General features: G+C 42.1%; 1 protein-coding gene across 8 annotated transcripts; it reads left to right on the top strand.

The window, feature by feature from the left end:
* Positions 1 to 243: 243 nt before the first annotated feature.
* On the top strand, positions 244 to 23,723 carry DAB2 (DAB adaptor protein 2). Of its 8 annotated transcripts, none has more exons than XM_071729886.1 (15): positions 244 to 420; positions 1,959 to 2,017; positions 4,227 to 9,903; positions 11,049 to 11,188; positions 11,849 to 11,947; positions 12,258 to 12,389; positions 13,959 to 14,042; positions 15,112 to 15,156; positions 15,334 to 15,396; positions 17,309 to 17,941; positions 18,795 to 18,942; positions 19,548 to 20,084; positions 20,589 to 20,680; positions 21,523 to 21,587; positions 22,305 to 23,723. In XM_071729886.1, the coding sequence occupies exons 3-14, from the start codon at positions 9,675 to 9,677 to the stop codon at positions 21,580 to 21,582; spliced, it is 2,262 nt and encodes a 753-aa protein (XP_071585987.1). In that variant the 5' UTR covers positions 244 to 420; positions 1,959 to 2,017; positions 4,227 to 9,674; the 3' UTR covers positions 21,583 to 21,587; positions 22,305 to 23,723. The 8 variants fall into 8 exon arrangements, with proteins under 8 accessions (XP_071585987.1, XP_071585988.1, XP_071585989.1 ...); XM_071729888.1 differs by having other exon boundaries at positions 245 to 420; positions 17,309 to 17,599; positions 21,520 to 21,587; XM_071729882.1 differs by having other exon boundaries at positions 245 to 420; positions 21,520 to 21,587.
* Positions 23,724 to 27,398: the final 3,675 nt, after the last annotated feature.

Here is a 27,398-nt window from a genome sequence, read left to right as displayed (position 1 = left end):
AAGCACAGACACCTGTGCGATGCAAACTGTGGGTACCGCAGGTTTCTGTACCCCCGCGGGGACCCCTGTCCTCTCCCCCCCCTCCCCCGGGGGGTTCCTACCGGGGGGGGCTGTCCCTGGCCCTAGGTCTCCCTATCCCCGCAGCAGGGACCGGACGGGTGGCTCGCAAGGGGTTAAGCTTGTGAGCACCGACACTTTGAGGGGGGAGTAGCCAAGACCAAGGAGCAAAAACATCACAGCGCATTCCTGGGTAGTCCTCAGCTGCCAACATCTGATTAAAACCATATCTCTCGCTGTGAGTGGCTGACTAATCTCAAGGCGAGGGAGCGACACGATATTTAACTGGGCCTCCCTCCCAGTGCCCGCCAGGCTACCAGCTGCAGTCCCCAGATCATGCACGCAGCGGCACGCATCTAGCCTGTAAGTAGCTTTGCCAGCGGGACTCGTTTCCCGCAAAGCCGACGCCGGGGGATGAAGGGGCTATCACCGAAGGGTGGGCTTTTACCCCGAGGACGTGACAGCCGGTGCTAGTGGTGGGGCTGCGGCTGGGGAGGCTAACAAAGACAGGGCGAGGGTGCTTCAGCCGCCGCCGGCCCTGGGCTGCGCTCGTCCCGGCCGCTTGCATCTCCCCGCAGCCGCGGGCCAGGGGTGCCGGTGGGGCAGCCCTATGCTGGGAACCCCGGCCCACGACCCGTCATGGCTGCAGCCCCGAGGAGAGCTGCTGGCCGGCGGTCCCGGCTGACCTCCCCTACGGCGGCTCCGGCCCACGACCCGTCACGGCCCCGGGCCGGCGGTCCTGGCTGGCATCCCCTGCGGCAGCCCCGACCCATGACCCGTCATAGTCCCGTCCTGAGGAGAGGTGCGGGCTGACAGTCCCAACTGGCGTCCGCTGCGGCAGTCCCGGGCCGGGGGTCCTGGCTGGCATCCGCTGCGGCAGCCCCGGCCCATGACCCGTCACGGTCCCGGCTAGCATCCATCCCCTGCGGCGGCCCCGGCCCACGACTCGTCACGGCCCCGGGCCGGCGGTCCCGGCTGGCAGCCCCGGCCCACGACCCGTCACGGTCCCGGCCGCGAGGAGAGGTGCGGGCCGGCGGTCCAGGCTGGCATCCTCTGCGGCAGCCCCGGCCCATGACCCGTCGTGGTCCCGGCTAGCATCCATCCCCTGCGGCAGTCCCGTGCCCGGGCCGGCGGTCCCGGCTGGCATCCGCTGCGGCGGCCCCGACCCACGACCCGTCACGGCCCCGGGCCGGCGGTCCCGGCTGGCATCCGCTGCAGTAGCCCCGGCCCACGACCCGTCATGGTCGCGGCCCGGAGAAGAGGTGCGGGCCGGCGGTCCCAGCTGGCATCCTCTGCGGCAGCCCCGGCCCATGACCCGTCACGGCCCGGTCCCTGCGGAGGGCTGCAGGGGAAGGTCAGCGCTGCCCGAGCCGCGCTCCGGGGAGCGGGTTCCTGTCCAGGCCGGGGAAAGCCGCCGGCTGCTTCGGGCTGTGGCAGGGCACGCAAGATGGGGTAGCTGGAGCATCAAGCGAAATAAATGTGTTTTCAGTTTTGTGTAGGGGGATTAAAAAAAAAGTACATAAAGACTGATTTTCACACTAAGTACTGGTATAAAGGGATCTCTGTAGCAGTAGAAGAGAGCAGGTGAAACAGGAGTGAGCTTTTGGTTTATGTTTTTGATGAAGCACCTTTTCTGGGTACCCTGCTGTTTGCAGCTGAATCTCAAGATAATACCTCTGTTTATGGTAAAGCGGTGCAGTTAAAGATATCCAGGATTAAGTGGAATGAGTCTTCTACCTTGCCACAGAAATGGGCTTCTCAGCTGATGAGACAATGTCTAATAATCATTTTATGATGATCTTCAAGTTGAGGTTGTAGCACCTGTGCTGTTAAGGGGTGAGATAAATGCAGGTGTTGCCAATACATCTGGATTTGTCTGCAACAGAGCTTTTAGCTCTCAGATAAATTGAGGCTGGTTACCTGAGAATTTACCAGGGAAGCATGCAAATCCCCTGGTAAGGTAGGATTAATTTTTTCTTTTTCATGATGAGGAATTGCTTTCTCTTAATGAAGGTAGTGTGCCTTAAAAGGCTGCATTTTTTATCTTGGGTGTCCACGGTAACTTCCATAAATAAAGCTGCCCAAAACAGACTAAATCTGAGAGCATGTAGGCTTAGATTTGGCTTGGGTATGTTAAGGAGTGGGCATAGATATGCAGAGGGATGGGAACACCTGTGCAGATAGGAAATATAGAGATGCAGACTCAATTAGAGAAATGTAATTATGAAGCTATGTATTCCACCTGTCTGTTAAGACTGAATGGGTACTGGTAAGTAGAAATAACTTGTGAAAGTATCTGCATAACCCCATTACTGTACACTGTAGACTAGTAGCTGCTATGGATATGCTTCTTGCTTAAGGCTTACTTACAGATACAGAAAGAAACACTTTAAACGGACGAATGTCATGTATACAGATTAGAATAAAAATGGCTCTTAGATTTTTGTCTGTGTGGCAGATAAATTTGCTTAGTGTAAAGGAAGAGTAAACCAAAGGCCAGTGTCTGGACTAGATATTTAGGATAAAAAACATAGCTTGAAATATGAAGTAAATGAAAGTGCATAACATGCTGTAGTCATTGAGTACTGATGCAAAATGCACAAATTTTTCTCTTCTTCTGATGCTCTTCTCTCTTGGTGAACTTTACACTGCTAGGACACTTGCGTGATCTGCTGGGTTAACCCCATTCTTGGGAATGTTTGTGGACTTTGTACACAAGGCTAGCAATATGTGAGCACCACATATGTGTAAATTTGCTCAAACAATGAAGCTGTAAATTCCATGTCCAGAGAAAGCCAGCTTGTTCTGGAAACATTACTGATAGTGCAAATCCTGCTTGCTGGCTAGATTCTGTCAGAAAAAATGAAGAGATAGTGTGAAGGTAGCTTGTAATCTGCAAGGATTTTGAGGAAAAACTTAGATCTTGCATGTTGACTAAGGGATTTTTAGAATCAAGATTCTGCCTCCTGGGTAGGGGAGAAGGAATTGTGGGATGTCTCAATCAGCTTCTGCTGTGAAACATAGCCAGGCATAAGCCACTACTCCTTTACTTCAGCATGGACTCACAGAAATATGAGTTTGTGTCAAAAGGATTGAATACAATATGATGTTTAAGTGCCAAAACTGACAAAATTAACTGACTCTTGAAACCTGGTTTTGAGTCTGTACCTGGGTCCAAGGGTCTCAGGATTATAAAGCATAGCAGCAGGTCTGGTCAAAAAACATGAGGTACCAGTTTCAACAGGATTAGCTTGCTTATACAAGCTGGGCAGCTCAGAGCTGAACAAAGCATCTTCTCCCATCTGGATTCTGTCAGCCCACATTGATGGGGGCACTGACTGTTTCAGTTTCCCCTCTTCTGAAAGGCTGTAACTATCTTCTCTCGAGAGTGAAGACTGTCAGCCCTTCCCACCTTTACTCCTAAGTATCTGTAAGATTTTTTTTTTTTTTTTTTTTTGAAGTTTCTAATACAGCTTCACTGCTGTTGCATATGACCTTAAGTCTCAAAGCTCAGACATTATGTGGCCAGTTAAGGACAGACTTTTGGCCTTGGAGCTGAGTTTCCTGATGCTCTGTTAGTTCATGTTGCATCCTTAAGCAGTAAGATAAGAGGTGAACACTTGATTAGTATTGTCTCTTGAACAGAACAAATAGATTCTGAGAGACAGGATATTTGGCCTTTTGCTTGGCAGTCAGGCGACTTCTTGACAGCGTCAACTAGGAGCAAGCTGAAGGACTGAAACTGCTGTAGAAGTGCCTGCCTTCATAAGGTGCAAACAGTTTTCATCAGGCTTCTAATGGCACATCATTAATGTAACCTACATTTGTTACAAAAAGAAGAGCATGGAGTGCCTTCTGTGATTGTGACAATGACTGCTACAGCAGTTTCTGTAAGAAGAGGCATGGTAGCTGGGGGCTAGGTGGAGATATATTTTAAATACTGCTGAAATTAATATTCAAAGATAGGTTTTTGGCTTCTCATGAGATCAACAGACTGGGAAAGTAAACTTCAGTACTTGACAGCTGTGGTCATGATTATATGAATTTAGGTTGGGTCAACAAAAGGGTAATACAGAAAAATCCTCTTGATTATAGATATTTTAACAGGTATAGAACACTCTCAGTTTGACATAAGACATGCAGAATATAAACATTCTCTCTCATTACAGGTTGCACACACCCAGACTGTGAAGACAGATAACCCTGCCAGCACTGGACAGTTAACAGAATGCAGCTGAAATAACCTATGATAACAACTTCAATATGTGTCAAGTTTCTGCTCCAAGAAAGGGAGTGAAAAGCATGGTTATTGGCAAGAGTCTACTAACTAGCAAGAAGATCAGAAACAGTCCTAGCAGGATGGAGTTAGTATAGCTGGAAATGAAGTGTTGGAACTGTTTAGTTCAAACTAGTGTGCATCTGAGTAAACACTATCTGCCTTGGTTAAGAACTGCTTTGTTTCAAAGCTGTTTGGTATATGCAGTTAGTCTCAACAAGTACTAGAGACAAGAGATCTCGTGTTGTGCACTACAGGCACGTGGCTCTTGAGTAGGCAGGTGCTGCTTTCCTAAGCAGTAGCTAGAACAGGCCATCAAACTCTGGCTTAGGAGTGAGTGAGTTATGAGGATTCGGCACAAGAAACTGGAGAGAGTGGGATTAGAGGAGTGGTCCCTTAGCACACTATAAAGTATGTTGTCTTTCTGGAAGTCTGATATGGAGAGGCTTCTTGTAGTTATCTAAGTATATAATCTAAGCATAAGCATGTGTTGCCAACCACATAGATCTCAATCGAGAAATAGTGTATTGAGATATGTAGCAATATTTAGATGAATAATTTAGAATTCAGGTGCTGGTATTGAAAGTGAAGGGTTTTAAGAGTTAATTTCTTAGATTAAGACATTGGAATGCTAAATGCTGAGCAGAGGTTGGAAAAGCTGCTACCAAGACTTGCTGCAAGATGCTACCTTATTCCTGGAACCACCCATCATCTGAGATGGGCTAGTTAGGTTGTCTCAGCTTTAAGTTTGGGCACTGAAGTTCATGGCTGAAGAGTAATTATCAAATAGACTATGACAGTGTTAGTTCCTTTCACCTTGAGGTGAAGTCTTCAGGGAATCAGATGGCACTAATGTAATGTAAAGCATTCCACTTTCTTCCTTTAAAGTAAGTAGTGAGTAATAATTGCTATTTTATATCATTTCAAGGTGTTAGTCAGGTAAAGTTTTTTGGAGTCACTCATTACTTCCCCTGAGTTCTCTGTTCTAATATACCTGCAAGAGCTGTATTTATTCCCAAAAGTGGATGACAAATCCAAAACAGAGCTACTGTGGTAGCTGAGTTGAAGTAACTATCTCATCAGAAACTATGTCCTCAAAAGCACAGTACAATAGCAAGTGCTGGTCTGATTGCATCACTTGAACAGTGACCTATTCAGTTCCAGCTGCTGACTTACTGGTCTTCACTTGGCTGTGATTCTAGTGTGCAGAAAACACTTTCGGGAACTTAGTTTGAATTTTTACATTCTTGCTAAAAACCAGACAGCTCAGAGGAGACTGATGCACTGATACGATGGGAACAGACTGTTCTGTTCAACTGATGAAATAGCAGTTGGCTGAAATGGTAAGATACCTGGGCAGTTTTGCTGACGAGATCCTGCAACTGCAATGATACATGCCATCTTCTGTAGCTTACATGACTAATAATAGTACTAAGATCTTTACCTTGTAATATGTAAATACAGTTGCAACTTGCTCCAAAAACAGATTTCTGTTGGTAAAGGAATCACTTAACATAAAGTTGTCTTAATACCTCAGCATGGTATTGATCCAGTATATTCATGTTTCTAATTTATTAATACATGCCTAGTTCTTCTCAAGAACACTTAGGGCACTACCATTGCATCAGAATGTTGGCAAAAATTGTGGTAGTCAGTTATGCCTATACAGATTTGTTAGATGCAAATGTAAGTCAGTCATAGAAAGGCTCACACAAATGCACTATTATACTTCCAGTATGGATATAATGGTGCTAGCCAAAATAGTCCATTATTAGTAAATATATTTGGCTTTACAAATTTGTGTCTTGCTAGTCATTGTATGTATTGCTGTTTAGCCTGTAGTCTATTTCCTCAGCCTGCAAAGCAGAAGTCTTGGTTTCACTCAAGTGGTTAGCTTGTTTACCAGACTTCTGAAAACAGCACTTTTGTCAAGAATTTGATGTATATTTAAGGATACATTATGCAGGTCCTGATACAAACTTTGAACCAGAAGAACTTGACTAATTCCCCAAGAAGGTAGGGAAGAGGGAACAACTTGCCTTGGAAGCATTTTCATCACTTGAACTACTGTGCTTCCGGTTACTATTTCATCCTAACAGGCTACATTGCACTTGGCAGTAAAAACTTCTCTTGTCCTCTCCTGGCCTCTCAGATACTAATTTGAAGTTAATATTTACATGCAATGACTCTAAGCTGAATAACATACTTGCAGTATCAAGGGACAAAGAAGCAGCACAGTTAGTGAAAAATAAAAAGTATTAAACTGCTGAGCAGATGTTTAGTTTATCTGCTTTGCATCTGTTTTTTCAGTGTCACTAGCCTCTTCTCAGCCAACCTTTTATCAACATTGATACAATTATCTTTGTCTTCTGAGGGAAAAAAAAAAAGTCTGAGTGGGGATTATTGTCCAGTCTTTAAATCCAATAGTGGAGTGCAGCCATGATGAAGATTGTCAATCCCCTATGCACAAGACAAAAATATAGCCATTAGGGATAGTTATCATGTTGCTCCCTCTCCCCTATTGCTCAAACGAGGGATAATTGTGAAAGCATCTCAAGGTAAACTAAATGTTGCTCAACAAAGTCGTTTGGCTTGAAGTCTTGCTAAGAAACTGATATTTCGAGGATGACTTGTCACTAGCAACAGCTCTCCTTGTAGGGAGTTCAGAGGAGACACCAGGAGCAGAGTATGCACGAAGTCTTAAGACTTGAATTTCTTAGTGGCTCTGTGGAAATTAAGTACAATGTTTGAATGCAGAATTGCCTGCAGGTATCAGCTCCTACTTAAGGGCTGTGTGTTGAGGGCCTCAAATGGCCTTTCCCTATGGAGTGATCAGGACTTCCTCTTTACAAGGTAGTCCCAGTAGGAAAGGAGGAAGATTCTGTTAATGCTTTTTTTACAAAGCCTCTCTGCAGTAACCTGCAGGTGAGCAAAATGTGGTGTTTGTCTACTGACACAAGTTTAGGGCAGTTGTCCATAGATCTGCAGTCTAAGATACTTGAAATACTGTGTTTAGCATAACAGCTGAAATGGGCCATATGACTGCAAAGCAAGCAACTAAGCTGTGATGATAGCAATGGAATTACCTACATGGAGAAGACTGAAAAGGCATCAATGAAGCCTGCTGACAAATATTGCTGTAGGAATGATCTTGTTCTTCACTATGCCAGTATAACTGAATGTGTGACTGTCCTTGCATAAAAGTACGTGCACATCTAACCCTGCCATACTGCTGGCTTGCTCTTTTCAGATGAAATTTATTTCAGATTCAAATGTAACAGAACAGTTCTAGTGTCTTGTTGCCTTACTCCTGCAGACTGATCAGAGAAATACTAAAGGACTGAGCACTGTGAAAAGAAACTTCCAAGTAAGAGTAGGAACTAAAACCAGAAGATTTTAGTATCATTTTAGCTACTTGCATGTAGACCACATCAGCACTTTCTATTAAGACAAACCAAGCTTAAATGTGACAAAGACCTTGTGCAGCTTTAACTTGAGTATAAGCATTGAATCAAAATTTATCTGTGGCTAAAATTCTTCTACCCCAGCAGAATATATTACTGCTAACTCAAGCAATATTACTATTATTTTTCACTACTCCAGTAAAATTTGAAGGTAAAGCCTGAGGCAATTTTGTGCTAGTCTTGTGGCTTGACTAAGATGTCAAGAGGTAGTTATATAAAATATGGATGTCTATTAAGGCAACCTTTGTTTATCCTTGTATTCTTTATTTGTCAAATTCTCATTCTTCAGATATATGATTCTTAAAGATATTAAGCTCTCCAAAAGTATGGTAACAACTCTAATATACTATGAACTGCTACCAGGTGAGATGAGCTATGCCAGACCTCAGATAGAAGAGTATGTTCTGTACATCACTAATCTTCTCAACTGCATTGATAACATTGAGGATGAGCCTTTCCACAGAAGTAGGGAGTAAGGCAGGGGTATTTACAAGGGTTCAGCCAGATTTATGTGTATCCCCACCTACCTTCCTCTGCCTTGAGATTTGTCTGGATGTACACATCATTGGTCTGCTTTCCGCAGGATGGAGGGACATGGCAACAATGGAGGGATAACTAGAGTTTAAAAATGTCAGTTGCCCATTTGGATTTCTGCCACTTTACAGTTGCAAGGTCTAGCTTGTGCATCTTTGCTCCCCCCAAGGTTACTTGCTTATTATTTTCTCTGAGCTTTATTTCAGAGTGGGGTACTTAAGGTGGCTGTATAACACAGGTGGGTGTGGCTCTACCAATTAAGTTGGTTAAGCAGAATCTCTGACAGGACTCAGCACCTCAAGGCTGCTATTTCTTCTTCCTGACATGGAGCTGGGCAGTTCCAAGAGAGCATATCTTAGCTCAGTTCTTTTCCAGTCCTTTTTCTTCTGTTCTCTAAACAGTAACCTTCCACATGGGCTTAACTAATGATTCAACCTTTACTCTGTCTTTCCTTCCTCTCTGTTTCTGAAGAACTTGATTAGCCTTCAGCATGATGAGCCTCTCTAGGTTTAAGTCATACCTCCACTCAAAACTACACTATTATGCAAGCTAATCTAGTTTAAGTGCAGAATTCAGTCAGCTTTGTTTTACCTGCTTAATATGTGGCTTTCAACGGGCACATTCCTTTTTCTGCACTGGTGCAGGTTTCTGGCTGAATAAACCTTTATAATAGTTTCCCCTTTGCTCCTTAGAATTGGCACACAAGCCACTCTTCCAGTGATAGCATTGCCTAAGTAACCATGGCTTGCTTGATCGACTCTTCCTCTAACATCTGTTTGTACTTAGAACCACTTGAAATTTTCATAGCGATACCTTTTTTCCTTTGTACCAAGTGTTACCTGCCTGTAGAGGGAAGCTGCATACAGAGGAAAACAGGTATAGCTGCCAGAATTGTTTCCCACATAAGCACTTCTATCTCTGGTTTACTTGAGCAATGCTAAATGCAATTCACGGACCAGCCTGAATAAGATCTAGTGGCTTCTTTTGGGTCTTCTGGTGTCCTCTTCAATGGCAATTTTAACAGATCCTAGCAAATGGTTCTTGAATTCTCTCCTCTGGTACTACAGGAATTTAGCTGAAGGAGAATAGAGCAAAATATCTGAAGTTCTATAAATAGCTTTAAAAGCTAAAAAGCTAAAGGTTGACAGATTAAACAGGGTGATGCAAGTGCAGCCTGTGGAAATAGGTCAGTGTGACTACTGATTAGGTATTACTGAGGTGATGGTGGTGGTAATGGACCTAGGGGCCATGAGTTCATGCTTTCTGTAGCCTGAGATGAATAGACAGCGAGTCGGACTTCCTATACAATCACTACTAAAACTTTCAGGCACTAGTGGACCTTGATGTTCAGCAGAAAAAATGGACTAACAGGTCAAGTAAGAACATTTATTCTTCAAAGTAAAATACTGAATCTGCTTAATAATTATTTTATTTTTAAAAACTACAGCAGCCACAACTACAGCAACCATCACCTCACCATGTCTGCTGAAGATGAAACTACTACTATTAACATCCCACCTGAGGAACAGATTCCACCAAAAGCACAAAATTCAAAGAAGGAAAAGAAGAAAGGTAAGTAATGCTCACCTCTTGAACACCTCCTCTACTCAGTGTCCTTCATCTTTTGCACTTGCCTATAACTCAGCTCACTATGCCACAGTTAAAATACTTTTCAGTTTTTATACTGACTGGAAAGAGTGAGTAAATAAACTACTAAAACAAATCTAACCAGGAGACAGGCTTTTAGCTTGAAAGTTGTTTTTTTTTGTTTTGGTTTGGGTTTGGGTTTTTTTTTCCTAGTTATAAGATGTGATGCTCTCAGTTCTATTTGTTAAATGTCTCATTTGCTCATCCTGACAAATTGTCAAAAGCCCAGACCCAAGACCATCCAGGTCAGGACTGCCAGCTGCCAGTCTGAACCTGAACTTGTTTTCTCCCCTCCGTTTAGAGACGAGGTGATCTGAAAGGCATATGTAGGCAGATTCCAGTCCAGAGAAGCTAGAAAACATGAGAACTACTTCAGATTAGATACCTTTTGGTTTTGATAGATTAGGTCATATAAATACATTCTACAGAAATGCAAACCTATGTACATACTTGGGTTATGTTGAACATACAAAGAAGAAAATCAAGTGTTTTTGAGAAGTAACAGAAACTACAGAAATAGAAAGTATGCTAAAATCCCAAGTGACTACAGGGATGGGTGTATCAGGGCTTGTTGTAGAAATGATGACACTGATAGAAAGTTTTAACACAGGAACTTGGAGATTCTTGCACATGAAGAGAGAAATGGCACTAGCATTAGGGGCTATCTATCCCATGGACTTATTGAAAATCATGTATGACCATGGAAAGTACCACTTCTGCTTGGTGTTTTTGCTTAGTGCTTTTATCTGCTTGGCTGTTGCTTATAAGTATTTCAGTCTTTTAGGCAGCAAAGTGCCCAAATTTGTTCTTAAGTGCCCAAATATAAAGCATTGGGCTCCACTCTTTGAAACGTGGCCAGATTCTGCAAGAGCACTTAGACCTATCTTGCAGTGCACGCACTAATGAAGGAATAAGGGCTGTTAGTCAGCTATACTCAAGGGATATTTTTAATATATGCTTACATGTTTTATATTTTTAAAGGTTTTAAAGCTGCAACATAGGTATTTCTCTCTCACAAAAGTAGTAAATAAAAATTCCACAAACACCAAAAAATTTTTCTCTGTCTCCAGGACCAGAAAAGACATATGAATCCCTGCTGGCTAGATTCAAAGGTGATGGTGTAAGATACAAAGCTAAACTGATTGGCATTGATGATGTTCCAGAGGCAAGAGGAGACAAAATGAGTCAGGATTCAATGATGAAGCTGAAGGTAAGGCTTGTGCTGATATGTAAGGAAAAGCTTCTGGGTACCCCTGAAAGCAGGACAAATAGTCACTTTGGCACAACTGCAAATACTTAATAGTAACATAGTAATAACAGCTGCAATTCCTTGTGCCAACACCAGTGTTTGTCTAATAACTTGGGAACACTCCTTTGGGTCTCTTACAGGTAGCCAGTATGGATATTAATAACACAAACTCAATGAGCTTGGGTTTTGGATGGGGAGGGGAGCAATCTGTGCAATTTAATGCTGATCTCGAAGCACAGGTTGGCATCATCTGAAAATGGTGACAAGAGATATAGATAACCCAAAGAAGAAATCAGACCACGGAGCAACAAAGATAACTCTGGAGAATGAAGGACATTCATATAGCTTCAATTAGGTCAGGAAAGCTGGTAAAGAGGTTGCTACTGCAGACCCAAAATAGTTGCAGAGGAGACAACAATCTAGTTTTCAGGTATTACTTCAAACCCAGTCAGGCACACATTGCAAGAGTACTACTGCTCTTAACTATACAGTTGCATAAGAATAACTAGATCAGTGCTAGTGCAGTCACAGCTATGAACTCATGAGTAGTGTGAGGAAATCATTTTAAAGCTCAGTCTAACAGAAATATTACTGATAATCTTTGATATTCATCCTCTTCAGGGAATGGCAGCAGCAGCTCGTTCCCAGGGTCATCACAAACAGAAGATCTGGGTGAACATCTCTCTCTCTGGTATCAAGATAATAGATGAGAAAAGTGGGGTAAGATATGAATTATTCTCTTAATGTGATTCTCAAAGCAACTGAGACCCTGGGAAATTAGACCAATCTGAAGTAGATTTCTTAAGGGCATCATGCACCCCTTCCACATATAATAATTGTCTTGCAAAATGGGTTGTGATTACCAGAAAGATAGTTACATCCTGTTGTGGTTAGTCAAAGGTTAACAAATCAGAGTTTTGAACCATCTCTATCATTCTAACTATAGAGAATAGAAACTGTTTGTTTGGTTGGTTTGGTTTTTGTTTTTTGGGGTTTTTTGTTGTTGTTGTTGTTTTTTTCCCAATTCTAGGTCATAGAACATGAGCATTCAGTAAATAAAATCTCCTTTATTGCTCGGGATGTAACAGACAATCGTGCCTTTGGCTATATATGTGGAGGAGAAGGCCAGCACCAATTTTTTGCCATAAAAACAGCACAACAGGTATGGTTTAAATATCCTTTTTCACTTGCTATGAGTCATGGTATTGTGTAAACATTTTGCTGGTAGCTGTAATGAGGTACAGGGGGATAGCAGCACAGATAAATAGCTGCCTCTCCTAGAAGAGGGCAGTAGGAATTGATTGCATCACAAATGGCTTATCTTGTTCAGCTTCTTGAGTAAAAATACTCAAGTAGCCTACCTAACTATGATTAACCTTGCTTAACATGTCACCAGTAATGTCTCTGGTGCGTGGATAAGAACAGAGACATTATAATAGAATTTTTTTAGTTGAAAAAGACCTCTAAGATCATCAAGTCCAAGCATAAACCCAGCACTTCCAAGTCCACCCTGAAAGCACATCTCTAAGCACCATATCTATAAATCTTTTAAACACCTCCAGGGATGCTGGCTCTACCACCTCCCTGGGCAGCCTGACAACACTTTCAGTGAAGAAATTTTTTCCTAATACCCAATCTAAACCCCCCCTGGCACAACCTGAGGCTATTTCCTCTTGTTTGGCCTCTTGTTTCTTGGCAGAAAATGCCAACACCCACGTTATCATTGGCTTTCCTGTGTGGTGGTCTGTTACTGGCAGTGAAAGTGATGGTTCTTGAGTCACATACCCAGTGCTTCACTCAGAATTAACAGCAATAATGTTATACCTCCACTGGTCTAGTTCTGCTGATGCTTTTTCTTGTGCAGCAGTGAAAACAGACTTGGAATAGTATTTCTGGGGCCAGCAAATGGCAGCTCTGGTTCTCCTTAAGTTAGTTCTGGGAAGGTCTCTGATCCTTCTGTGGTGGGTTTTTCCCATGCAGAGATCTTGGATATAGGGTTTGTCTCTCTGAAGAGAATCTAAACATAAGCAGTGCTGCAATCACTGTTGAATATTATGCAGCTTCCTGAATGATGTGAACTTAAATATTGTTTATTACCTTATTATTTACCTGGACCAGTTCAGGAGTCCCCAACCCAAAAAGGATATGGAGCTGTTAGTGCTGGAGCAGCTATTCTTTGACAACAGGTGTAGAGGCTTGGAATAGTTCAGTCTGAAGAGGAGGCTCAAAAGAGACCTTAAAGCAGCCTTCCACTACCTGAAGGGGGCCTACAGGAAAGCTGGGGAGGGACTTTTTGCAAGGATGTGTAAAAAATTCTTCACTGTGAAGGTGGTGAGAACCTGGAACAGGTTGCCCACCGAAGTTGTGGCTGCCCTCTGCTTCTTCTCATGAGATTACCAGAGAGCTTGGATGAACTTTTCATTTTTAAGGAAATATGGTTAGGTCTTGCCATGCACTCATGATATCTTGAGCTACAAGTTTTTTAGCAAAAACATAGTAGACAGCACAAATACCACCACTTTCCCAGTTCTAAGCTGGCTGTGCCTCATTATCCTTGGATTCTGTATACTCTCTCTTGCATGGAGACTAAACATTCTTTTAACTCTCTTCGTGTTATCTCAGCCTTACTCATGCACCATTTAGGCAAGTTCGCCTTGCTGCACAGCTTGCTTCAGTAGCATTCCAGGGAGAAGTACTACATGGCTTAAAATCTACATTTTTTTTTTTTCAGGCTGAGCCTCTTGTTGTTGATCTTAAGGACCTCTTTCAACTAATATATAATATGAAAAAGAAGGAAGAAGATAACAAGAAAAAAGTGAGTAAATTACAGAAGCTGCATTAATCTGCAAACATAACTTGCTTCAACTTTGGCTAGACTTCTGTGATTTTTGAGACTTGAAACTGAGGTCTGTTCAAGTACAGGATCATTTGAAACTATTGGTTTGTAGTTGTACCACTCCATACTGTACTGTACCTGTTTTATGAGAGTTTTATTAGATCCTCTTAGCTTGGAGACCAAACCAGATATAGGCTTTGGATATTCTATATGATGTATAGATAGTAAAAGCCTTACTTTCTTCTTGTAAGACCTCACATGAAGTATTGCATCCAGCTCTGAAACCCTCAATACAGAAAGGACATGAACCTGTTGGAGCAGGTTCAGAGGAGGGCTACAAAAATGATCAGGGGACTGGAACACCTCCACTACAAAGACAGGCTGAGGGATCTGGGGTTGTACATCCTGCAGAAGAGAAGGCTCTGAGAAGAACAAATGGTGAAGGGGGCCTAAGAGGAGGCTGGAGATGGACTGTTTGCAAGGGCCTGGAATGATAGGACAAGGGTCAATTGTTTTGAATTAGAGAAGAGTAGATTTAGGTTGGACATTAGGAAAGAGTTCTTTACAATGACGGTGGTGGAAAAATGGAACAGGTTGCCCATGGAAGTGGTTCGGGCCTCATCCCTGGAGATATTCAAGTTGAGGCTTGACAGGACTCTGAGCAACCTGATCCTGTTGAGGGTGTCCCTGCTCTTCTGCAGGGGGATTGGACTAGATGACCTGTAGAGGTTCCTTCCAACTCAACTTATTCTGTGATTCTTTAGAGTGAAGAAGCAAGTAAGATCAAGCTAACTCATTCCAGTTTAGCCTCATTAGATTAGGTATGCTGCTTCAATACTTCCTTTTCACTGCCAGCCTTATGAAGGCAATGTCAAATACCCAATTACATTGAAATGGGAGTAAAAGTGGCCTGAAGCACTAATACTGAATAGTGAGCTCCCTCATGCTGCTTCTTTCCATAACTTTCTCTTTGAAACCTGCAAGTCCCTTGCTTAAGGCAGGTTTTGATATTTCAGTTATTGCTGATACTGTTATCCATCTCTTACAGGATGGTAGTGAAGCACTACCAGATCAAGCTGAAAAAATGAAACTGGTAGGTTACGTTTTAAATTTTTAGGCTGATGCTGTTAAGGATTTCACAGCTGGCTGTTTCCATAATGTGTGGGAAATGCAGTATTTGTGGATCTGTTTACAGTAGATCTGCATAATGTTTGATTCTTGTTCTTGCAAGAACTTGGATACCAATTTTTTCAATGTTTCTGATTTCAAGGGAGTTGACCAGATGGAGTTGTTTGGGGATATGTCAACACCTCCTGATATGAATAGTCCCACAGTAAGTAGAATCTGACTTTTCTTGGATTGTGCTTTGAGAGCAAATTTAGTCTTATTGATAGATCCATTTTTAGTTTGTTAGTCCTGGTTTCTGGTTCCACTGAGACATTTGTCCAGCTATTAACAGTGTACTAGTGTCTTAGAGCTGCAATAGTATCTACTTACTAACCAGAGTAGCTAATATCATTCTTATCTAGCAGGGTTCACTTGAGACTGTGTGACAGAATCCTGTATTGTTAGTCAGAATCATAGAATGACTTGGGTTGGAAGGGACCTTAAAGTTCATCTAGTTCCACCCCCACTGGCTGGAAACTTTCCACTACACCAGGTTGCTCAAAGGCCCATGCAGCCTGGTCCCAACACCTGCACAGTGAAGGTTTTCTTCCTAATGTCTAATATAAATCTACCATTGACCCTTGTCCTGTCACTAGCTCCCCAATGAAGAGTTCCTACCAATCTATCCTGTAGCCCTCCTTCAAGTACTGGAAGGCTGGTGTATAGGGTCTTCTCCAAGCCTTCTCTTGTTTTGCACTAAACAGACCCAGATCTCTCAGCCTGTCATTATAGCAGTGCTCCAGCCCCCTGAGCATCTTCATGACCCTCCACTGCACTGACTCAATCAGGTTTTCCTTATAGAATCATAGAATTGGCTGGGTTGGGAGGGACCTCAGAGATCATCAAGTCCAACCCTTGATCCACTACTGCTGCAGTTACCAGACCATGGCACTGAGTGCCACATCCAGTCTCTTTTTAAATATCTCCAGGGATGGAGAATCCACTGCTTCCCAGGGCAGCCCATTCCAATGCTTGATCACCCCTCCGTAAAGAAATTCCTTCTAACGTCCAACCTAAACCTCCCCTGGCACAACTTGAGACCGTGCCCTCTTGTCTTGCTGAGGGTTGCCTGGGAAAAGAGACCAACCCCCACCTGAAACTAGCTTTTCTGGGTGAGCACACATTGCTGCCTCACATCCAGTTTTCCATCTACCAATACCTCCAAGTGCTTACCTATAGTGCTGCTCTCAATCCATTTCCCACTCAGCCTGATTTGATTCTCCTGACCCATGTGCAGCACCTTGCACTTGACCTTGTTGAATTTTATGAGGTTCATGTGGGCCCACCTCTATTGTCTGTCGTAGAAATATGTTCTAGCAATGAACACCTTGGCTGCAATGAGACCTACTACACAAACTCTGCTAAAGACCCTTAAAGCTGAAGCTTGTTTTATGAAGAAGTGAGTCTTTAGCAAGTTCCTGGCCATTCTAGATGAGCAGCCCTAGCTCCAGTTGTGGCCTGTTTCTACAGAAGTGTGTGTCAAACTTGCCATAGCTCAGTATGGCCCCAAAAAGCCCATGGCTTTATTCTGGCACGGCAAGCCACCATGATAAAATTGGTGCTGTCAATCCATCTAGTGACCAAGTTTTACTCTTCAACTCTCTGCTTGGTGGCCATATGACATGTTAGCACCTTCCACCAGCAAATATCTCTCTAATCTTAACTGGAAAATGAGGCTGCACCTTGAAGTCAAAATATGACAGTGTGATTTCACAGCTTGTCAAAACAAGACTAGAGTTTGAAGTTTCTTGACTCAAGTGAAAGACTAGATGTAACTAGTGCTTGATGACTGTACAGACTCTAAACTGTAGAACAAGCATCTGATATTATCACGGGGATCTTAAAATGGCTGCTTTTAATTTGGGTTTCTGAACCTACATAGGTATGACTTGACCACAACTAACAGTGTTTGCTTTAATGGCTTATAAGACTTTGTGCAACTTCATTGTGGTGTTGAATGCACCGATTATTTATTAGTATAACATATTAGATACTTGGATACCTTATTTTGCAGTTGTTTTCCTTGAGCTTGCAAGTTGTACATAGAACTAATTTTGTTTTTCTTTCTGAACAAATAGGAAGCTAAAGAAATCCTGTTAGTGGATCTAGATTCTGTAATTGAGACCAAACAGACTTTTACAAAAGAGGATCTCTTCTCGAATGGCATCACAGCCTCTCTTCCACAGCCAAAGCCACAGACACCCTTGCCTGAAAATGCTCTCTCTACTGGTCTCAACTTCTTTCCCACACCTAATCCAGACCCATTCAGTGATGATCCTTTCACAATGACACCACAATCTCCACTACCTTCGTTTGATTTTTTAAAATCTGATGATCGGAAGAAGGAAAATCTGAATACCTTGATACCGGTGGGTAATAGTGCTTCCAATGGTGATATTGACAACTTTGGTAAACAGTTTGACCAGATTTCTAATAGAACTGGCAAACGAGAAGCACTAACAGGCCAGTGGCCACTTGATAGTAAGTCTCTTGCAGCAAGAACTCCAAATGGGGTACCAGAGAGAGAACAGAATGGTTTTCTTAAAGGCTCATCAAACCTGTTTGTGGAAGGTCCTTCCAAAGGATTGTCTCTGCAGAATGGAGAAAAGCTGGATTCTGAAAGCAATGTCCAGCTCATACCACATGAGTATATAACAATTAGCCCACCACCACAAAGTACCAAGCCAGGAAGAGGAAGGAGGTCTGTCAAGGTGAACAATATTGAAGTAATCAATATAAAAAAATTACTAAAAATTACATAATACGCATGCTCTTATTGTAAGGAGCTGGGTGAAGGCAGCTTTTCTTCATACTGTGTAGCTGGCTGAATAGCTTAAAAAAATATCCACTTCTCTTCTACCTACCATGTTTGCTCTAACTGCTCTGCAGGCCTGGTAAATTCTAACATTCATGAGTGCTTCACAGTTGCTATGTTTCCTAAATTATATACTTTCTTTCTTAATGCTGCCATACTTCTGTAAAGGTCTGGTAAGTATGCTGCTTTTTATATGGACACTTGATACAATGCCAGACTGTGTTATGATAGCTGTATACCCATCAATCTCTGGCTTCCTAACAATGAGGTAGTAGTACCTGGCTGACAGAAATGTATGTAGTTTCCCAGTACTTGACTACTGAGGGCAGTCTCAGTGACTTACCTGATTAGACACAGAGCAGCTCTGGATGATCTGCATTCATCTTGCACTCAAATGATGCAAAACTGTGTTGCTGACCGTGACACAACTCTGGGGATCATGGCAGACTGAGCAGGAATGTTGAAGGGTGGGGGTCAAAGGGAAGCTCATGACAGAAAATAATTCAGTCACCTTAAGTCTTATTCTTCTGTTGCTGACTTGTGACTTTTGTACTTAGTGCTTATGCATCTCAGGCATGAAGAAAATGCTAAAGCTTGAAACCCTTGTATCTCTAAAGTATTCATTGCAACTTTCTGCTCGAGCTGAAATAAAAGCTTGTAGCTCTGGACTAAAGAGTCTTGATCATGCTAGCATGTTTTATGCCATTCTATTTCACACAGTGTTTGGGTTTGTTTTTTGTTTTTTCTAGATTCCACTGAATGATTTACTTACCCCAGGCTTCTTTGTGACAGCTACAGAGAGCTTGACCCCCATGGCACAAATAGGACCTGTGTCAAGTACTCCAGTGGATGCTTTCAAAGCAAGTTCACCCGTAACACCTGCAATGACTGGTCTAGGTTAGTTCACAAAGTGAAGGCCTTGCTCCACTCTGCTGCTGGCTAACACCAAAACAAGGGAGTTTAGTTTCCCTTTACTTCATGGCTAGTGCCATGGCATTTAATCCATGTGGTGTCTGCCATAAACCAAGTTCTGTGAATAGTGGTCTAAATTGTGCAGCCCTTAATTAAAATTCAAATAGTTTTTTGCTTGAACTTCGACAGTAGATTGCTGCTTCAGGTAGACAGGGTTCAAGTGAGCCAAGCACAAGTTGGGAGTCTCAGGTAACACTGCTAGAGTCTTAATACTCATTTACACAGAAGTAACTACACAGCAAGTACATCTGTGCTAGTCATCTGTACATCTGACAGCAAGTCACTTCTGTGCTAGGATTAAGTTCCTCCATGTTACATCAGCCTTAGTTCTGTTCATTCAGTACTGAAGTGGAGCAAAATAAAAAATGTTAACCCCCATTTCCCCATTTTAAGTGCTAATCAACAGGTTTTTTTCAAACAGTACATGAAAAATGTTTTGCTGGTACTCTCAGTGGAATTTATACTCTCATGCTTGAGGTCTTCAGATCACTGAAGTGTTTGTGTAACAACAATCTTCCCCCCCTCCCCAGGTGGCCTGTCAATAACTTCATCACCCTGGAGTGCACAGACACCTATCTTCACTCAGGCTTCATCAGCTTCATCAGTCTTTTCTGGGTCTGTGGTGCCTGCTCAGCCTACAGGATTTACTCAACCACTTGCCTTTGGTACTGCAGTACCTTCAGGCTGGAACCAGCCTGCATCTTTTGGTTCATCAGGCACTAAGACCTCTGGTCTCTGGGCGCAGCCAGCACAAATTCCATCTACTCCATGGTCACAGCCATCCAATGCTGTAAATCCTTTCCAAAATAAGCTGTTCCCTTCTTCAGCCCTACCTGCTCAGACACCACCTGTTCTGCCCCCTCTGACAGCAACACCTAGCCCACCTCATCCATCACCTAGAACGGCACCTCAGAAAGAGCTAACCAAGAAAGAAAGTGATGCTTTCCTTGATCTTGATCCACTTGGTGATAAAGAGATGAAGGATATCAGGGAAATGTTCAAAGACTTTCACCTGACAAAGCCACCTGCAGTACCAGCAAGAAGAGGAGAGCAGCAAAGCCTTCCAGGTGCTTCTGGAGCTTTTAGCAGTTCTTTTAGTAGTGAAGTAGGCATTCCTCAAGATAGTACAGATGATGACATGAAAGCTAGCAAGCTATCTGCCAAAATGACTAGTAAAATCTATTTTCTTCAGCTTGTATAGCTGCTCAGGGATTGTGATACCTGATAACAAGTCTTTTCTGATATAAACAAAATTTGATTTAATAGTTACTGAAACAGAGGGTTGAAGGTCTCCCTTAATGTTACATAACTGGTCAATGTTAGTGGCCAAACACTGACACCTAGTGCCTAGACTACTTGTCTAGAATGAGGTAAAGTAAGTCTTTGCAATGTTAAAAATTCCATCTAATTTAAGTGTAGCAAGGGCCAAGCAGAAGATAAAAAAGCCACTCAGAGAAACTTCTATGTGGTTTAAAAAAATCTAGTTAGATACACTGATACACCTTGGCATTGTTATACAAGCAGTAGCTGGTCAGCTGTTAAGTGTTTACAACAATGTTTCTCTTCCCTAGAACTACCGAAGCCTGTTCCCCACCAAAGTGCGCAGCCACCTGATGACCTGTTTGAAAATCAACCTACACCATACCCCTTCAGTGCCTCAACTGTAAGTAGAAAAAAAAAAACAAAAAACAAAAAAACAAAACAACAAACTACTGCCAAGCCTCCCCCACTTCCAATCTTTTTTTCCCTCTTTAATAAAAGAGTTGCCTGTACTTGAGCATGGGCTTAGTTCTGGCTTGAGAGGCCACAGAGCAAAATATCTTGCATGTCTAAATTAATGTTTAATCGAACAGAGGGCATTTGTTGCAAGAAGGTTAACAAGGTATGATTCTATGCTTCCATTTGGCTTCGGTCCATAACCCAGTTCCCCAAGCTGCAAGACCTAGTGGGAAGTTGTTTGGTATTGAGAACTTCTACAAAAGGGTGTACAGTAATGTAGCTGCAGTAGTGTTCGTCTCATAGTTGCCTTTCTGTGGAGCAGACTGAGCAGTGTGAACTGTGCATATTTCTTCCTGAACAAGCAGGAGGCTCCCATGTTCACTCCCCCTTGGAGAGGCAGTGGCTTAACCTAATCATTTCAGACAACAGCACTTGAAGTCCTTAGTGCAAAATCTTGATCAATTCCAGAATGCTGTCTTAAGATATGTAGCTTTTGGCTAAAACAGATCTCATCATGACTGTGCTGGCTTAGCTCTAAATGAATGTTCAATAAGTACACATGGGCTTTCTAAAAGATACCTTGCCTTGGGCCAGGATAACTGCTAATGGCCTTTAAAGAGCTTTTCTTCTGTCAAAGCAGTAGAGTTAATGCATATTTAGTAGGAAGCCCACAGTATTCCTTCCAAAAGGTGTTTGGAACAGGAACTAGCTGACACAGCCACGCAAAGTAAACCTGGTGAAACCTGGAAATCCACTAACAGCCAATGATCTCTCTTTCCCTAGAAGGAATCTCAGAAATCTACATATTATCTTTTTGATGATCCTTTTGGCAACCCATTTGCATAGATCAGGTAAGTTTTCCAATAATAAGACAGATTACTTCATTGTCTGAAATTTCTTCAGAAAACCTTTGGTAAAGAGCTGGCTAAAAACTATCCTACTCTGTCTCTAATGTTTCTATGAAGTATGGCAAACAGTCCCTAGAAGAACACTTCTAGAGTACTTCTACTTGGGCTTGTACATGGCTGCATTTTGGCTAAGCTTATCCAGCTTCACTTGCTTAAAAGCAAAGATGTTGTTATTCAACAAACTTAGCTCCAGGGCCATAACAGATCTAGACTTCCTTTTGTTGAAGAAGATTTTTGGGTAAACATGTGCTCTGAAAGCCAGAGGTGCTGACTAAATTCTTTCAGATAACTCTTCAGGTGAGTGTTAGCACACAGTGCCTCATACAGCTTTCTGAAATTTAATCTCCTAAATAGCTTTGAATTGTACTCTGGATGTATTAGAGTAAAAACACAAGGGCTCTTATGAGAGCTTTTGTTAGTAAAAACTATTGTAACTCAAACTTTTGTACCATTGACAAGAGAATGTGAACTGCAAAGCTAGTAAATCTGTTTTTCTGACAAAACCTTAAAGCTTCCTCTGAAGTACTGTCTGGGCTTGAACCAAAGACAAGTGTTTCTATTTATTGTTTGGTTTTTTCTCAGTGGCTTTAAGCTAGCTTATGAAAAAAAAACAAACAAACTAGCACTTATCCTAACCCAGAGTCCTTTTTGTCATACTAGGCATAACTAGACAAGGACAAATGGAATAACTGGACCTCCTCTCAACATGATTTTTCTGCACATTTCACTTTGCTGTCTGCTGTTCTTGCTGCTGTTCCATGATGTTTGTCATCTAAAACATGTCCAGATGAATTGAAATGTGAACCCTCAAAGAACATCCTGTGAAGACGATAATTCAGGGCGAAGCAAATGGAGAGTCGGAGCTATGATGGATATCCAAATTTAGATTGGTAGATGATAACTTTACTTTAGTTCTTTGCAATCTTCCACAGGAGAGCTTAGCAACACCATCATGCATCTTGTCATGGTCACCATAATTTCTCTTTGTGTAGCACTTACTGTCCTAAAATACAGGAACTGAATGTGCCTGGGGAAGAAGTGTTGCTTTCACATTAGGGAAGTAAATTAGTAGCTGAAACTGCACACCCTAAACAACTAGGTCAGATGCCTGTTATCAGAACAGCAGCCAGTTGTAAAGCTAGGTGGATAGTACTCAGGTCTAATTGGTGATGGAAGTTATTATTTGGTTTCTGAGCCATGAAGATGTAACCTGTGTGATAGTGATAGAGACAGTACTTGTCTGTTTTAACTAATGATAAAAGTATCATCCTGACACATAAGTTTAATAACTGTGGGATCTATAATGGAACTGTGGGAGTCCTGAGTACTAAAAGTCTACACTGGAGGGTCAGGAAAACTGAAACACTTATCATGGGACATTGAGGTAGTCATGGACAGCATCTGTTGTCTTTTTTTCAGCATACTTCTTTTCACGGAGGGAAATCTACTAGGGTTTTGTTAAGGTGTCTTGGCAGATAAAGTGGAACAAGCCAATAAAGCTTTCATATATCTCAGTAAATATCCCTGATGTTGCCCAGTTTGAGTTGTCATGTCTTGTAGTGTGGCATGTTTCAGATAATCATGGCTTCACTCCATGCCTAGATTCCTTGTGAATGGATGTGTACCACCTTTATGCCATTCACATGGGATATAGTACACCATCTTTTGGAAACTACCTTTTCTAAAGAACCTCTTTACTAGCAGATCTTCAAATCAATTGGTTGTAACTGACTGTAATAGCTACATTCTTGGCCAGTGGAGATGGGGATGTGTCAGAGGTTTTTCTATTAATACTAAGTATAAACTTGAAATAATATTGTTAAATCAAATGCCTAAGCAGTTGCTGAACTGGAGAGCTGTGACAAGCCAACTTGAACACAGCCTTAGTACCCAATTCAGCCAGTCATGCCATTAGTCTTGTAGATAAACCTCTCTTGCACTTTCTGTAATACAAAAAACTATGAATTTAAATATTTGTCTCAAACTGTAAATGTAGAAACTTATGGATGTTACACTGTTCTGTAAAACTTTACTATCTATAGTGGTGTTTCTTAATGATATTAAAAAGAAGCATATGCATTTCAGTGTGGCTGTTGATTTTGTCCTCTGTAACTCAATCTTTAACTCAATCTTGCCGTCTAGTTGACATAAGTTAAAAGCCTGCTAAGAACTGTGTCTCTCGGGTCCTGTTCAACAAATAACTGTCCTACACTAACAAAATGCCTGGATGACTTATTAAACTGTCACTTGATTATCCCATTAGCTACTGAAATGGAGTTTCTGCTAATGAAATGCATTCTTGGTCTGTGTTGCCACACCGTGGAAGCTGGGCATCTAAATAGCATTGCATTCAGAAGTTTCATTAATTCAGGTTGTCTAGACCACATTTTCAGGAGCTGGGATGCTGGAAAAACTAAATTGGAATATGTAACTCTTGTTGATAAGTTTTACAATTACATCAAAGAAGATGGCTTAAAAAGAATAAATCCATTAGAATTTTACTTTAGATGAAACCATATAGAATTCGGATAAGACTATTTTTAGTATTAGAGACAAACATCTAACTGTCTCTTGATGTATTACTGAATGGATCCAGTGGGTTCTTGCTTGCTCATTTGCAGTACCAGATGATTTGTATGGTTGTGGGATTCAAAACAACTCATCATCCTGGTTCAAATAGAGTTTGTACCAGTTCGTTTTCTGTAAAACAACAGTTCTTCTAATAACTTCTTTTTTCTTTTTTTTTTTTTTTTTCATGCATAGAGTCATAGCGTAGTGTGAGGTGGAAGGAACCCTGAAGGTCATCTGCTTCCACCCATCCTGCCATGCACAGGAATATTTCCCAGTAGACCACCTTCCTCAAAGCCCCATCCAAACTTGCTTTGAGCACTTACAGGGGGGGGGAATCCACAGCTTCCCAGACAAACCTGTGCGGGTGTCTCATGACCCTCACAGAAAAAGATCTCTTCCTGTATATCTATTCTGAACCTAACCCTCTCTGTTTGAAGCCGTTCCCCTCTGCTGTATCACTACATGCCCTCGTTAAATGTAACTCTTCAGCTTTTGGTATACACTCTGTAGGTACTGCAAAGCTGCTATAACTCTTCTCTAGCCTTAAGAAATCTCAACTCTCACAGCCTGGCTTCATCGGAGAGGTTAAGTCCAGCTCTCTGATCATCTCTGTGGCCCTCGTCTGGACTTGCTCCAACACCTCCATGTCCTTCCTGTGTTGGGGACCCCAGAAGTGGACACAGTACTCCAGCCTGGATCTCATGAGACCAGAGTAGAGGGAGAGAAGGATCCCCCCCGACGTGCTGTGCATGCTTGTTTGGATGCAGTTTAGGATGTGCTTGGCTGCAAGCATACATTGATGGCTCCTGTTGCACTGTTCACCAAGCAGCAGCCTCAAGTTCTCCTCCTCAGGGCTGGTCTCAGTGGTTTGTTTGTGTTTGTGTTTGTGTTTGTGTTTGTGTTTGTGTTTGTGTTTGTGTTTGTGTTTGGGACTGCACTGCCCCATGTTTAGGACCTTGCCCTTGGCTTTACTGAGCCTCATGAGGTCTGAATGGGTCCACCTGTCAAGGTCTTTGTGGATGACACCCCTTACTTCCAAAACATCAGCCACACCACACAGCTTGGTGTCCATGTCAGCAAACTTGATGAGGGAGCATTCAGTTCCACTGTCCATGTCACTGACAAAGACGTCCCAGTAGCAGCAGTGGTCCCAGTAGCAGGCCCCTGAGGAACCTCATTTGTTACTGGTCTCCATTTGGATATGGAGCCATTGACTACAACTTTTTGAACTGTACGGTGTAGCATCTCATCAGGTCCCATACATTTGTGCCCCTTCAGGTTCCTTAAGTGGTTTCAAGCCTGATAACCCCTACAATGATTGGTTCTTCATTCTCCCAGTTCCTGCCTGTGCCTTGTGTGGCTTGAGGGATATTCTTCAAGCCCATGCTAATGAAGACCCAGGCAAAAAAAGTATCTCTTTAAGTAACTCTACCTTCTCCATATCCTGAGTAACTGCCTCCTGGTTTTCCCTGCCTGTCCTTTCTGAAGAGCCTGTTATCCTTCCATTCCAACATTCCAGTCAAAGCAGCCATTCCACCATGTCTTACTGATGCAAGTAAGATCATAGCCCTGGAGCAACGAGCATGTCTCCATCTCCTCTTCTTTATTCCTCATGCTACATGTGTTTGTACAGAGGCATTTAATTTGGTCACTTGATGAAGCTGACTTACTGGCTGGAGTGACTGGAATGCCACCTTGCTACAATTCAGGTGCTCTCCTGCTGACCTGGGATACTGCTGCAGGCTCTGGGTATCTATTTCTGGCATCAAACTCACTAGAAGTGAGATGGATTGAGACACCTCTCCCCTGGTAACTTTACCTTAAAGCCCTCTTCACCACCTTGGCAAGTGAATTTTGAGTCTCGGGCCATTGTAGTGTTGTGATTACATCAAATACTGAGAAGTGAAAGTAGAGAAAGAAAAGTTGGAAAGGATGTGTGTAACAACCAGCTCATAGCCATTGCGTAGTATTCGAAGATGAGGAAGCTGATATCAACGTGTGTTCCTTTATTATGTTATAGCTAAATTTACTCCAAATGTTTAAATTCTGTAGAAATAAAATCAGTCTGTAACATCTGTGATACGCAACCTCAGGTTTACTGCTTTAGAATAGAAATCACAATAGTTTTGGACACTACAGTGTTCATATAATTCCAATAATAAAGTCCAAATATAAACTTTTTTTTGACAATTTGTAATACTTTTTTGATATTTCATTAATATTTTCCTGTACTGTCTTAATAAAAATAATTTTTAAAAAATGACAGATAGTCAAAAATTAATGTAGAAAAAAATGACAGTATGCAGTAACTTCTGCAAATTACAGTAGTTCCCCTGTCACATTTCTTAGCTATTCTAGTAAACTCGTATTCAAATACTGTAGTGTGAGGAGCAAGGTTTCATTTGAAGGAGGCAGAGTGTAGCACCTGAATTTCTTGTGAAAACAATAGAAATAGAAATAGAGGCAGATCACAGAAAAGAGTTGCTGTGTGGTTTTTTTTTTTAAAGTACATCTTGGAGAAATAAATTGCACTCGTTCAATGTTTTATTCTTTGATTAGGCCGATGTATAAAGCGACGACTCGTGTGCAATGTAGATAATGACTGTGGAGACTTTTCTGATGAAGATAACTGTGAATCTGACCCACGCTCACCATGCTGTAACCATGATGTTGTGTCTGAAATCTGTGGCTACTTTATCTGATCCTGAATTCCATGATCTCATGGTTATTACAGCCAAGTCTGCCCCCAAATGTCATATCCTCAACAAGTTCCTCCTTGTTGTCAGCGGAGGGTCCAACAGTACTGGTTTCCTTGTTGGTTTCTCCAGCAGCTGTGTCAAGAAGTTACTGTCAATGCACCACAGTAACCTCTAATTGCCTGTAGGACACCTCATCAGCTTCCTCATCCTGATCAGGTGGCATGGCAACATGTAATTTAGATACCATTAAAACTAAAAAAAAAAAAAAAATAAAGTAATACTTACTGGTTTAGTGCTTGTATGAATAAATTTGACTTAAGCATCTAAATAACTGTTTGCAAGCTAAAATTGACAGTCCAACTATGCCAGTGTTTTGAAAAAGCTGGAAAAATGATCACTAAGAGCTGGTTAGCAGAACCTCTTACAAGCTGGCCAAAGATGCTTGCTGATTATCTAGTTTACTCCGACTGTATTAAAGAAACAT

Source organism: Heliangelus exortis, chromosome Z (assembly GCF_036169615.1).
Source record: "Heliangelus exortis chromosome Z, bHelExo1.hap1, whole genome shotgun sequence".
NCBI classification, from domain to species: domain Eukaryota; kingdom Metazoa; phylum Chordata; class Aves; order Apodiformes; family Trochilidae; genus Heliangelus; species Heliangelus exortis.
The sequence above is the reverse complement of the archived record's forward strand: the minus strand, read 5'-3'. Positions and strand labels throughout refer to the sequence as shown.

Bases quoted from the DNA above. Each gene is read 5' to 3' on its own strand.
- DAB2 (XM_071729885.1), top strand. From the start codon at position 9,675: ATGTTCAGCAGAAAAAATGGACTAACAGGTCAAGTAAGAACATTTATT. The intron at 14,043-15,111 runs GTGAGTAAATTA...CATCTCTTACAG, and splicing joins AAGAAGATAACAAGAAAAAA to GATGGTAGTGAAGCACTACC. The intron at 18,943-19,547 runs GTTAGTTCACAA...CCCCCTCCCCAG, and splicing joins ACCTGCAATGACTGGTCTAG to GTGGCCTGTCAATAACTTCA.